Genomic DNA, 14,785 nt, shown 5'->3' on the forward strand with positions numbered 1-14,785 from the left:
AAAAATAAATCAATCGAGCTGTTGAATCTGATTGAACTAATTCGAATTGTTTCGATCCAATTCAGCACTAACCGATATTATAATTATAATATTTTTTCCTGCGTATATATACAAAACACACGTATATAAAAGCGTGCATTTGAAAAATACGCCATTTCTTTTGCAACCGTATTTTAAACGATATGCACATATTGATATTATTTTCCAGGCCTTCTTTATGCGTCGCTTGAGCGGATTGTCGATAAGCCTATCGACGTGCAACAGGTGTATTCTTCTTCGTTTCTTGCGAAAGATGATACCGCGAAGAAAGTTCAGCGGTAACATATTTTTGATAACGGAGATTCAGACACACACTCCGAACTTGTACCGCCGGCAGGTATTATATAAACACGGAGAGAGAGAATAATTAAATATATTTAGCGATTGTATTCAGTATTACGCATAAACGCACTTGAAAGCAAAGCGAGTGCATTACTTCTGACGCGTTTACCTTTGTTTCGAAATAACAATTTTCCAACATATCCTTCTTGAACATTTGTACTGTTTATATAAAAATTAAAGGCAACTGAAAATTGTTACATAATCTCGAAAAACTATAATTCGATGTTTTCTGAGTGAAATTATTTCATAAATAAAATATATTGTGTTTTTCGTAGTTCGTACTTCGTACCTTGTCGAAGCGAGACAAAGGATATCTGTCTCTAGGCGGTTCGGTAACTCTATCAAGCAACAGGTATTGCATTCTTTTTCCTTCTCGCTTAAATCGTATTTGGTAAATCGAGTGAACGTGCGACGATCGATGATTCATATTTTGCGAATGCAACGTTTGTAAAAAAAAAAGGGGCAATGGTTCAGCCGACGAAAATCGCTGGACGTTTATGGGTGCATTAGTTACCTGCAGCATCGAAAAAAAGGCGTTCTATTTCACGTCATTTCAAAATCATAGAAAATGTTATTAGTACGATTGTGTGTATACGTGCGCCGCATGGCAGGTTTTAATTCACGTATTAATGGAACTGAATGAGAAATGCCGGAAGTAATTCCGCAGCATAGAACTTGAACGCACCCAGAAAACGCTTTAAATCGTGGTTAAATATTCCATTATCCATCCATCAGCGATCATTCTCATTCCGATCCGACGATTCGATAACAAATGCATTCACGCGTACCGTCAATACAGACGTCGAAGTTTTACGCTCTATAACCGGCGTTTGTATGAAGTATTAGCGCGCACGCGTTGTTGATCGATATATATATGCGCATAATTTAGCTGTCGAACGGCGCAGCAGATTTTATGGGCCGCGTAAAGTTCCACGATGGAAGGTTAAAAGCGTTCCATCCAATTTTTAGGCATCGATCGAAACGCGTGACTTATGCATTTGCCATAACAAAAGATGTAATAGCGCATATTTACGACGCTCTACAAAGTATCCAAAATAGTCGTTAAATACAATTCCAATAAGTTATTATGCGTGTTTATATAGCTTCAAAATTAGTTAAATAAAGCTACAATAATTTTAAAACCATTTACGTTTAAAATTAAGTATCAAATCTATCTGATAACTATTAGGGTTTTCAATTCTACAATGGATTTAAATATTTATATATAGATTTAGGGAGTTGCGCTATTTTACTTCGAAAAGTAAGATTTGCCCTTGATGCTTGATTTAATAGGCTTTAGGCTGACACTAAGTCTTGACGATTAGCTACACGGAAGGGCGGAGTTTAGAAACAAAGTTGAGTCCTTTGGGATAGTAAAGGATTTCCCAGGACTTTGGTCGTTTCATGGTATCAGCTCCGTTGATCGAAGATTGTTTAAACTCTCAACTCCGCACCTTGTCTTTACAATCGGCTTTCTAGGCGTGAGAATATCACACAAAAGGTATTTAATATTCGCAAAACCATATGTTATTATTTCTAATATCAATTACGTGAGGAGAGTTGAGAATTATTTTTCTTACACTACTCCCGGTTTTAAACAAAAGTTGACTCACAAGTTGACTCAGTAGATATATTTATCTTTGGTACACATTATCCTTCAGTTTTTATATATAGTTTTGCTATACGTTTGTCTGTTATATCATTGTTGCGCAAGCAAACGCAAAACATAATCAGAAATAGTAATCGTAGGAAGAAGAATGCATAATTAATTTCACAGCAAGCTGCGTAATAAAACGGATTATTATTATGTAATATAACGGCCTGATTAACGGGCGTTATTAAGTAGCGTTCTGTTAATACGCATTTGCAAAACAGTAATGGCAACGCGTTACGGATAATTAAATTTCGCAAAAACATAGCCGTGAGATATTCCTACGTTTCTCGAATTTGCACACCGGGATACGCGTCGTTTCAACCCGATGCGACGATCCGCAGGAAACCTTTAATATTACGCGAAAGATAAAGAAAGTGACAATTGGGAAATATTTGGTGAAATGCAAGTGCAAAACGCGAAACGTTGTAGAAACGATCCAGAGCTTCAATGTATTTCGCACTGAACTGGGTAATATTGATTGCTTATCGAATGACACTATAACAATCACACGAATATTCATACGATGATAATAATTGCACCTTTGAAATACATTGCATGAGCATACGTCTACATGTGTCTGCTTTTTTTTACACTTAGCACATTATTGTTAAAACGATCAAATAATATGTGTATCAAGCTTTGTTATAAAATCATTGAGATTATCAATATATGTATATAATAATAAGTAATAATTTTTATGAACTTTATCAAAATGTTCCTCGATCAAAATGTACTTTTGCAGTAAATATATACATAAACGCGTGTAGAAGCTCGTTTTAAAAGGCTATTTCTGCAAAGGGCTGGTGTTTCAGAATTCCACGAAATCGGGAGAACAATGCGGGACTGCCATTAACGGCATAAACTGCTCGTCAAACGGCGTTATCGAGATAACTACAGGTAGGAATTGGAACGAAACTGCATTTGCAAGGAATGCGCGAAAACATACACCGTTCGTAGCGTCCGGCGAGCTATTTCTAAATGCGGGAATACCAAAGTTATATACAAAGCGCGTCGAAATTGCACAACTTTTAAGAACGGGCAAGAAGTATAATTAAAATTTCATTTGGTTCTCCTGCACCTGAACGTATCATCGTCATTTATTGGCGTATGGGGAACCACGTGCAACGGAAGCGTACGAAAATTCCCGTCTCGCGGAAAATGAGAGGAAATTTTCAGGATGCAAACGCAAAGAAACGATTTTGTTTGTCGTTCACGCGAATACGCGCCGGAGGAATAATATTTTCGCGGTCGTTTCTCCGGCGTGCGCGAATAGTACCTACATCGGCAACACACGCTCATGCCTCGTGAGTCGTTTGAACAAAAGCCATTTAAATAAAATGGTTCTAATGCAAGCCATCTGTCTTTGGAGAAGAGCTTTTGTCCTCCTTTTCGTTCAGTTTCTACGCGACCCTGTTTCGCAGAATAAAAGCTCATGACACGCATTGCACATTTAGTCCCGTTTTATGCAGCCAGAGACTTGACGTTGCTAAATCGTCCAATCTGCACGACGTTATTTAGAGACTTCCTGCACGAAACTACTTAATTAAAGTCTTCCTTAAAGGATGCTTTGCGTGTACGCGGGGATTCTGGATTAAGGCACGGTCGATGCCATGCGATCAATCTCTTTAGGACTTTCTGTCTGTTTCGCTATTTTACTAATTAAAAATTTATGGTTAATTAGTCAAGCAAAATTCGAGGTTTCTTGCCCGAGGCAAAGTTAATGACAACAATTATTAAATCATTATCCTATAAACAAGTATTAGATTATAGATCTTTCTTTTTTTCCACACAAAATGTAGAATACATCAGTATGAGGAAGAAGCGAATTAGATATTTCTTTCTTCTACATAATATTAAGATAATCATTGAAATAGCATTTCATTCGGTGCACGGTCAATTGTATAAAATTTGAAGTATAAGTATAGTTAAAATCATTTGCAGCAGTCATAACAACCAGGTGAGTTAACGGATGAAATTACCGAGAACTAAATACCACGAGACACACCCAGCTCGCAATTGTAGAAATTTCTCGGAATTCATTATCGTTTTAATAACACGTTTACGGACCTTCATACCCGACACGTGTTGTTAATTTTTCTGAAATGCTAATGATCTTAATTTAAAGCCTTGGACAACTGTAATTTTACATTACCGAGCTACATAACCAATTGAAAAGATATTAAATATTATGTTAAAAGTCGTCTCACCGGGAAGAATATAATGTTTCCATGGACACTGCAGATAAAAAAAACTCCGACCATACTTATCATCAAAACTCGTTTAATTAACGATAATTTAATGAAATATAAAATTTTAACTTGTTAAGGAAAATGTTTCTAAATAGATAAAAATGATTCTGCGAGATTCCTTGATAACTGAACAGAATAATTGAAGTTTTATTTTTTCCTAGTATATAGATCGTTTCTGGCTGACGCACTCATGCGTATCTTCGTGTGTTGGGGCGCGCTAAGCTAAAAGCACGACTACTAGCAGGTGGCTACGCCCGGTAGTATCTAGTACCTGAGGATAATGCGGGGAAGGCATGCTTAATATTAACAGGATGCTATAGAGACCGCGCGTGTTGTTCCTACGTAATTTCCTCCTAAACGTACTAAGGGATGCCCATGCATATTTCAGAACAGCAGATAGCACGAATACGTATCCTTGTGCGAGCGTGTTGTACACAGGGTGCCCCGAGTTTTGCCGCATTTTCCACCACTTAGGCCTAATTTCCCCCATTTTAAAGTTCTGTATACCTTAAAATATACGTCGTCATATTTTCTGGTTCACAAATTATTAAGAGATTTAAAGAATTTTCCGAACTCGATTTAGATATAGCAAATACGACAGCAAAAACGTTATTTTATTTAGTGTTAAATAAGCAACATTGAATCTAAACTCGGGAACTTAATATAAGTTACAGAGATAATCGAGATATTGCCCAATATCTAATCTTTGCTAAATGCAGAATGATCTAAATCCAGGATGATTCGGTAAGAGAAAGTACAGATAATCTCGGCACACCCTGTAAATGTGCAATACCACGACGTAATTAGACGACGTCGATATTGCGAGTAGACGCTTTGCTAATCACCACGAACCGTCTGATATTGTCATTTATTCAGGCCGGAATCAGAATTCCGCATTCCATACCTTGTGTATTTACATGTCTCTCCTTGTCGCAAACGCAATTGTTTTGTTCGTGATACGTGTTGACGGTCGACAACATGATGGTAATTGATTATTAGAATGCTTGAGCATTGCTGTATATGTACGAGAAGATCGTTTTGGTTTAAACAAAGAGTCACTAAATCGAAACATTTCATGTGCAAAGTTCGATTAAGCCAATATAAAAAATGTATAACTCTAAATAAAAATATAATAATATAAAGAATCAATATACAAAATTTTAATGTCATATAAAATTTATTTAAAAAATTATTTATTATATGTGATATAAAATTTATTTAAAATTTATTTATTATTATATTAAATTAATTTAAAATTACGTGCATTTATATATATGTATGCATGTTTCACGTGACTTTATGTAATTGATAAATACGGATAAAATTTTCAGTAGAATTTAATTATTACGGTACCTTTACCCTGAACTTCGAAATACTAAATATAGCGTTATTATGTATCATTATCTCTCTGAAAGCGTTTTACTGTAATGCATATAAATTCACATTAATTCCTATACAAGTAAAATCAGATATTAATTAATTGAGCGCCGCGAATTAGTATTAAAAACTGACCCGTCCGAATTACATTATTAATATACGATTCGCAAGACGAGTTCGCGAGAATCAGTCAGCGGAATACAGATTTTCACGTAAAACACCAATACGGAATAATACACCTACGTACAGCTACGTACACTACGGCATGCCGCGGTTGCAGCTGCAGCCAGTCGTAAGAAAACTGGCACACGTGTTCCGCGATGTTTCTGGCGTGCGGACTTATTTCACTATTTTATTAGATTAAATATTCACGAGGAAACGCTAGAGCAACAACGGCGAGCCGTAGAAAAACGCAGTGAAATACGGCGGGGGCCTCCGGCTACGAGGGTGCGGCGTTATCGTGTAAGGAATACAGGTCATTGTTGCATCTTTAATACGTTGTACAAAAGCGGCGCATGAATAAGTTGAACTTCGTCGCTTCAGCGTGAAACCACAGCAGCGTGGCGTTTTTATCGCCGGCATTTCTCTTTCGAATGCATCACGCGCATCGACGAGTGCACCTTGACTGGAAGTTTTCTATACATATACGGATAACCTTCGAATAACACAATACCTGAATTGCACGGAGTCTCAAATAGCACGGTAAAAAATTGTAACAACTTTACTTTTTAAATTTTTTTTTTAAATAATCCCTTGGAACCAAATGTCCAATTTTATACAAATATAGAATTGGTTTTCAATAACATGCAATGTGATCTCCAAAATTGTATGAATTCTAAGTCTCGAATAACTCAGTTTTCAATAACATCGATTGTTTGCCTTACATTTAACGTTTTCGAACACCTCTACAGTTTATTATTTTATGTTGAAGTTTGAATAGTTTCGAAATAGAACGTATATATTTCCCGACTGTATATTAGCTAATCACACGTTCGAATGAATGTGTCTTGTAACTTTTATGTAAAGCACGAGTTTTCCTGTAAGATTGAAATATTCATAATTTCACTATTTATATTCATGCATTTTCCAGCATTTTCATACAAAGCAATATAATTTTAAAATAACCATAAATTTTGCATTAATTCTATAACTTTATAGTAGCATTTTCATAGTGATTATATAATCAAATTAATAAAACTTCCAAGTTCTCTATATAGAAGAATAAAAACAATTATTCCGCTTTATTGAATCTATTAATATTTATTTCTATAATATAACGAAAGTATATGTTAAAAATGAAAAATAGTAGTCATGCGGATTACTGCAGTAATCTTGATGGTTTTGATAATCTTTGAAAAAATATGGCGCTTACGTTGAGATTTTTGTGATTTAGCCTTGTCTTGATTCAGTAAAATATTACACCGCTAACAACCTCTAATGAATGAAAACAAACGGCAGACACACATGCAATGCTTCACAGTTGACACGCATTTGCCATATAATAACACCCTACAAATTTTGTTATAAATGGTGCATGCGTGGCCGTCCGTATCGCAATAACAAAGTAACAAATGTTTCAATGAAAATTGACGTTCGTTACTTGGCTTAATATATCTGCGCACGTGACGACGTGTACTGCGCCGCCGAATACCGTATTGCGCGAAATCATTTTTTTTTCGCATTCGCGAAATTAACTTGACGCGATTTTTTTGAAAGCGCAATTAATCTTATCGAATCTAACGCAAACAATCCACTGCAATTTTGTGATGGAAATGCAAATTTGACTCGGTCTACGAAGTTTCCAATTTACTCGAATTATGCAAGACATAGGAAATGAAAAAAAAAAGAGTTGTTTACGAAAGTACTCTGCATCTTCAAAGCTGTACTCATAAAAATCAAATTGTCATAATTCTGCATTATTTGCGCAATGTGATCTTATATATGAGATTTCCTTATAAATAATTTTGTTTAATGATAAGAATCATCTCTGAAATGAAGGAGAATAAAATGGGGCAAAAAAGCAAATTATACGAAGCGAATTGTGCCGCTTTATTTACTGCTAGCATAATCATGATGATGGCCTACGTTAGTCATTAAGGAGTAAACATCTTATTAAGGGTTTCGTCCCGGCACGCTACGCTTCCGCCCTAAATTTAATGGCGGCGGAACGAAATGGCTTTTCAGGCCATTTCGCTAAAGCTCGTTATCTCGTTAACAATCGGTGCGCCTATTCCTGTATTTCGGGCTTTGTCAGGGCTGCATCTTATCACGATGCCACGAGAAGGAGATCAAGATATACTGCAGTAATTACTTCACAGATCTTGAATCCCTTAGATTAGAAAATTATAGATTTTTATATGAGCTATGCGCGCATTACCCGGAGAATATCGCAGGTCCATTTTTATATTTTATCTATGAAACTTCAATTCCCTAAACACATAAATCGTTTTATTTTCCGTAACAAATATTATTGTAATTTATGCTAAAAATTTATGCCACAATTGCTTTCAGATCCAGTTTGATAAATTTGCTTTTAAAATATTTTTCTGTATATCTGGAACATACATAAAGTGCAGTCAATACTGTCGGACAGAGATATATCTCTTTTTCAGCCCTACGAATATGGCGGACATGCACATATGAAGTAACTCTCTGTATCCTAAAAAAAAGGGCAAAGATATATATCTCCCTCTTCTTACAAGATGTACGAGAGAGACAGATACATTTCTGTCGCAGCTACAAATTTCTCTTGTGTTTATAATGCATTAATATTACAATCATTCTCGTTATTTCCGACATTGATAAATTTCTGTGCGCCGTTCTAACGGGGTGATTTATCTTGGAATACACGTGGGCGGCTTGTGATTTTCGCGACGGCGCGCGGCGCGGCCTGCGTATCCGGGTGCATGGTGCAGAATAGCGCATGAATATCGCTTACGTCTTATTTCCGAAAGACCCAAGATTTGGTGCCGCGAAAGCAGGAATTGGACGAGGTCGAATGATGCTAGGACGCGAAAGAAAGAGGCGCTTAAAAGGGGGCAGCCGCGAGATAATCAGAGAAAAAACGGGAAAGCAAGGGAGGGCCTGGTGAGAGAATGCAAGCCTCACCTGTACTTTCGCCACCACGTAGCTTCTGCTCGGGCCTCTCGACCCTCTCCTCACTCTGCTGAGGTGGTCTCTCTGTCCTTTTCGGATAGTAGGGGTTGTACGACGAGGGCCACACGGTGGTCAGCCTTTTTGCTGGCGGTGGCGTGCTCGGTCGTCCTGAAAATAGATTAGGACCTTTCTCATCTAACCCAGGCACTCTCCTGTTTGCTTCCTTTTTTTTACACCCGCCAATAATCCAGTACGTCTCCTCTCTTTCTCTTTTTTCCCCCGTGCTCCACGTTTCGGCGCTTGATTTTATCGCGTATGTGAAATATTATGCGCACTATTCTACACCATACAAGGCCGCAGCAGCAAAATTACGCGAGATGATAAAAATTCAACAGATACGGAAACGCGTGGACATATTAGGTATTACATAGTGAACACATAGGGACACATGGATCAGCTTCAAACTTTAGAGCGGCTTATAAGCTTATAAAAATCATTCTATTCTGTATCTATTCATATAATATATTTATTCTTAAATATATTGTGTTATTAAAATATATATATACTCTTATATATACGTGATGTTAAATAATAAATATAAAAACTTTGAAAATAAGTATATAAATTGAAACTGAACTATTAATCTAACAATTATATTAATATTTAACTACAAAATTCTAATTAAATATTTCTTCTTTCTACTACATATTTATAATAGGATAAAGGAATAAGAGAACTTTTCTGTATTTGTAGTTGTCTTTATTTTTACTATATAGCAGCTACGTCCAAGCTGCTCCGTCATTCCGAACAAGCGAAATTTAATTTAGATAGATGTGACAGAAAACATACGCGCGCGAGCATGTGGTGGGCGTAGGTTTGATGAATTCTACGAGCTTCTTTGAAATCGAGCCAAGTTCAACTTGTTGCGTTCGATGCCGACGGACGTTCCATTGAACAAAATGCCTTTTCACGAGAGAATCTCGCGGCAAAAAAAAAAGAAGTCGTGAAAAGTGCCTGCAATACTCTACAAAGCGTCTACTTTGAATTTTAATCGGTTACCATTTAACCACTAATTTTATTTGATCTGAATATACGCAATTCTTATGATTTTGAAGAATAATTTATAATATTTTTTAAGTAGATCAACTTTTTTTATTTTTAATGTTGACAATTATAATTATCTCGATAAGTTGCTATTTCTTAAGTGACTTTTAAGAAAATAAAGAAAGAACGATTGCTTCGTCTACTTCATGGAGTAAAGTGAAATCCGTCGGAAAAATTACAATCTAATGACATATAACAATATAACATTGATATTGTTTAATTACAGTTTTAAATATCAACATAATATTGTTAGAAGTAATAATTATTTGATTAACAGACATAATAATTATCTAATAATTACAAAGCGACCATTATAAATTAAGACAAGGCTTGTTAATTCATTTCGGTTATAATTAGTCTGCTAAATAAGTTCCTCGGCAGCAGGATCGCATAATGTTTAACAAAGACTTCTTCCCATAAGACAATGCGTCTGCCATGTCTAATTCGATTATATTGTCAGCAATATAAGATTATACTCGGCGCGCCAGCGCCTTATCTTTGTAAATATGAAAGTGCATCCCGGGAGAGTCGCATCCTTCGCTAGTGGTAGATTGAAACTTTACTTACACGATAATCCTGTACAATGCGTATCAACCCGGAGTGTAATTCAACTTGATATTCGCCACGGGGCCTGTATACTTCTACTGCACGGAGACCCGTTCTCTGCGACTTAGGTAGCTAGATGCTTTGACGCTTATTTCGTTCCTCATAATCGTGAAGATTATTCAAACTATTATCATTCGCGGTCCCGCGTGTGTCGTTCGTCGATGCGATCTCGAAAACTATGTCGCGAAGTAATTCGAAGTATATGAATTATACCGATGCGACTCCAACTGTTCGAAAAACCGCTCGTTTTATCTTTAGGTTTTATTTGAAATTGTTACAGAAATATCAATTATATATTTTTTTTCTGAAATAATAATATAAACTGTCGAATAAAAATTTTAAGTAGCAAAATTAAAGAGGAAATAATAATTAAATACCTTCGGTATTTGTCTTACACTCGAGACTGTGGCAGTTTTGGCTACGTAGTGATACAAAAAATTTTAGAATGTAGCTAAGAAAATTTAATAGATATACTAAGAAAAATATTTAAACATACGGCGCGTACGAACGTTTCTTAATTAATTATTAACCGAGTCATGATCCCGTTATGATAACAATCAAGTAAATAGAAAATGTGGCAATATACAAGATCTTTGTGCCTAATAATATTTTTCGCGTGAATTTATGTACATTTTTCGTTTCGCAATTAATTCCCTCGATTTCTTTTAATTAATTCTCTTGAGCTCTGCATCTGCCTCTCTTAAATCGCTTTCACTCGACTGAGTTCTGCGTTCTACTGCTCGGCGGTTAGACTGATAATGTACCCTCTCCATGTGCATTCCTATCTCTCTCTCTCTCTCTCTCTCTCTCTCTCTCTCTCTCTCTCTCTCTCTCTCTCTCTCTCTCTCTCTCTCTCTCCGCCTTTTCCGACAGTTCTCTCCTTCTTTGTTCGTTAAACCCCACAGTCTTTCTGGTTTGCAAATAAGCGACCCTTTAACCCACCCAGCCTCTAACTTGGGCACTAAAAAGTTTTCGAATAAAAGTTTAAATACGCCCCGGACAAACTTCGCCTCTCGCAGCTTCTCCGCGACCCCGTAACAATATGGCAGCTTCTGGGTCACCTGCCGCGAAAAACACGTGGACGCATCTTTATATTTACGCCTAGGTACTGCCACGGCAAATAGGTACACTCGTTAACATTCTCTTTTCTACCGGCAAAATCACAACGGGGCTCGTATTTCATACGGCCTAGCCTCCTTTTGTTATCCTTTCGTGCGTCGCGGGCTTGCTTAGTAAGTTTCGAAATAACTCGTTGAAAATTTAAGAGTCTCTCGCGGCATCTCCTCCAAAGTGCCGCGGCGAGCGTCAAGAAGAATTTGTTTCGCGAGGATAGAAAACAGGCGAGAAAAGAGAAAATAGGCAGAGGAAGGCGGGGAAACAGATTCGCGACAACGCAGTTGAGAAAAGTAAAATGGTATTATTAATAATTTTGATCCTCGATTTATCAAAGTCCCAGTTGCACATTTTTCTATACCTTTTCGAGAAATGACATCACTCTCGAAGTACTTTTAAAAGAATCACATTCTTTTCAATAGAGAATCCTTTACGAAATGTAGTTTAAAACGTAATTACTTGGCAGTTGCTTTACAACTCTTAGATAGATATTCTTTTTCTTTATATTCTACCTATTTTGAGCTTAAAGATTTATACTAGAATAACAAGAAGTTTGTAACAAGGCTAGCTTTAATTAAGACTTTCACTTCGTAACATCGCTCAACAGAATTTGATCTGTAGTCTTAATGAACGAATCGAATCTGATAAACCAGATAAACGAATAAGTTTTTCATGACTTTTCGATCAATATAAAAGCGAAAGAAAAGAATTAGAGACAGAATCTGTAAATAATTTCATTCTTTTCAATTAAATATACACCTAAATAAGATATCCATATATAAGACAGATTTTATAAAGATTTATGTTTAAACTTGACAAAAAATATTTTATCAAAATATAAAATGTTCTAAGTATTATAAGTATATTAATTATTAATTGAAACGTTCAAGAATGTGAGATAATTTCATAAGTCATACTTTAAATCGTATTTAATCATAAGATATATTCATTAATTATGAATTTATCACGTTTTTTCTGTTTAATGATAATCACTATTTCAAGTGTTTTATCATTAAAGAGAACGAACGTGAAAAATTTATATGATACGTATTAGATATAATTTTACATCTTATGTCTGTGCCATTAAATTCTCATGCGATATAGGTGCATATTTATATATAACATTTACATATAGAAATAATATTCACATTTGTTTTGCACCGTCTTATTTAATACACTTTGTGCTGCAATAATCTAAAAGTAGAATTTCTTCTCCTTGTTATTAATTATTTCTGGATATGCTAGGCTAACATTTTTAGTCCATGTAATAATTGATCGTATTTTTCGCACGATGGTCTTCTCATATCAGATATTGCATATCAGATGCGACGTAGCGTACAGTCTAATTCCAGAAATAATTTTGGCCTCCTTTAATTAATTACGATCGACGGAATCAATAGATGTCTTGTAACGCAACTGACATGTAGGAATTATTGAACGTCGTATGTATTCTCGATGAACTAACGCCAATGTTTTTTGTCACAAGACTCAATTAACCTGAGAGCAAGAGATAAGGTAATTTAGTAACATTTGACATTCAAACAAGGTTACTTCATCATGATGCAGACGTATCATTATTAATTTACATTAAAGTCAAGGTTTTAACGAAAATTAAAAAAAAAACTTTTCTTTTTACTTATTTCCAGTATACAAAGAGAAGATGTAGATTACAACGCTCAGCATTAAATTTGACAAAAATTTTCAGTAATATTTCTTTTTATTAAATTGCCGCGATATTTTAATTCGGTTTCTTAAAAACACAAATTTAGTATTTCGCGCATATATTTAAATTATGTTAAAAAAATAATAAAATTGAAAATTATAACAAATGATCTCGATACGCCGTGATCTCGATACATATATAAATATACAAATATTATTATTTAATTGTTTAATGTAATCAGAAAAAGGAATATGTTAAAAATGATGATACTCGTTAGCAAAAATGTTTCCCATTGGAGACTGCGATTCGGATCGCAAATGAAAATTGTGCACCTAACAGACCGTTCAAATGCTTTTTGGGAAATTAGATTCCTAGTATAATTTCGCGATCTCCTCTTTTTTGAGAACGGCACTCCTATCTAGTAAGTATCTAGATCGTGCCACCGCCAACAATGCAATCTCAGTCTGTGCTGTGTGCATCCCACCTAGTATCTCGCAGCGACGTCAGTAATTGAATTTTAAATGCGCTTAATTAGGTCACTGGTTAAGCCACCGATGTAATAACGCAATATAAAATTAAAATCTGCATTCTCTGATTTGAACAAACTAGAAGGGTAAATCTTGATTTATGCCACGCGCGCGAACGTAATGAAAATCTTGACATAGATCAACATCATTTTTCATAATATCAAATTAGTTGTGTACGCCGTTTGATTTACTGGAAAATGTGATAAACGATTATACATGTTTTACACTTTTCGTAAAGAATTCATTGAGATTCCTTTAATATTTTCACTCCTCCCTTGTACTTCGTCTTTCAGGCAAAATTACTTTTTCGCTGGATCGAATATCCTCCTCATCGCCTTCTCCCATCTCGGATGACTTTTGATATGTCGTCGCGTGCATCCTGCATTTCGAATCGCAGATCGTTCCGTAAATGGCGTAATCTTATCTGGGCAGATAAGACGAACGGCAGTCCCATTGGAAACTGCTAGGCATTTAACGTCGTGTTCGTGAGTTATTGCATACCTCGACTAGGTCATTAATAACCCGGTAGTATTAAGATTGATTCGGAGACACGAGAGAGAGAGAGAGAGAGAGGGGGGGGGGCAGAGAGATAGGGATAGAGAGAGAGAGACAAACGCGACGCGTCCCTTGCCGATTTCACCAAAGTTTCTCGTAATATTTAATCAGTAGTCGAGGCCATACATTATGATGAAGGCGTTGTCTCGTCTCGCTCGTGAAGTATATGCATCTACGGCTGAGTCGTTAATACGGTAAATTGCATTAGCCGGGGGAGGAAAATGGGAAACGTCGGAGTTACGACGACGCCTTCTACTCGCGCGGTGAGACATCTCCATCGAAAGAACGTTTTCGATTACCATTATTTGCACGTACGATCGCGCCGGTTCGCCTCGGTTCGCAAAGAAATCGCGCGTCGGACTTACGCCTCCGACGCTCGTAAATCTCGGTTACGATCTTCCAGCTTTTACGATCGTCGGGTCGCGAGAAAATTCAACCGTGGCGACATCAATATCGGGAG

The 14,785-nt window shown here is 36.2% G+C and overlaps 1 protein-coding gene across 1 annotated transcript in view; it reads right to left on the bottom strand.

Annotated features, from left to right (window-relative positions):
* The window catches only part of LOC139768172 (lachesin-like), a 56,510-nt gene that overhangs the window by 16,800 nt on the left and 24,925 nt on the right, over positions 1–14,785 (bottom strand). The window contains exon 6 of the mRNA XM_071698113.1: positions 8,770–8,925. Within this exon, the coding sequence (XP_071554214.1) occupies positions 8,770–8,925 (156 nt within the window). The remainder of the gene's footprint in view (positions 1–8,769; positions 8,926–14,785) is intronic.

This window comes from Temnothorax nylanderi, unplaced genomic scaffold (assembly GCF_030848795.1).
Source record: "Temnothorax nylanderi isolate EJ_2023f unplaced genomic scaffold, tnyl_v1.0 TNYL_tig0014_pilon, whole genome shotgun sequence".
NCBI lineage: Eukaryota > Metazoa > Arthropoda > Insecta > Hymenoptera > Formicidae > Temnothorax > Temnothorax nylanderi.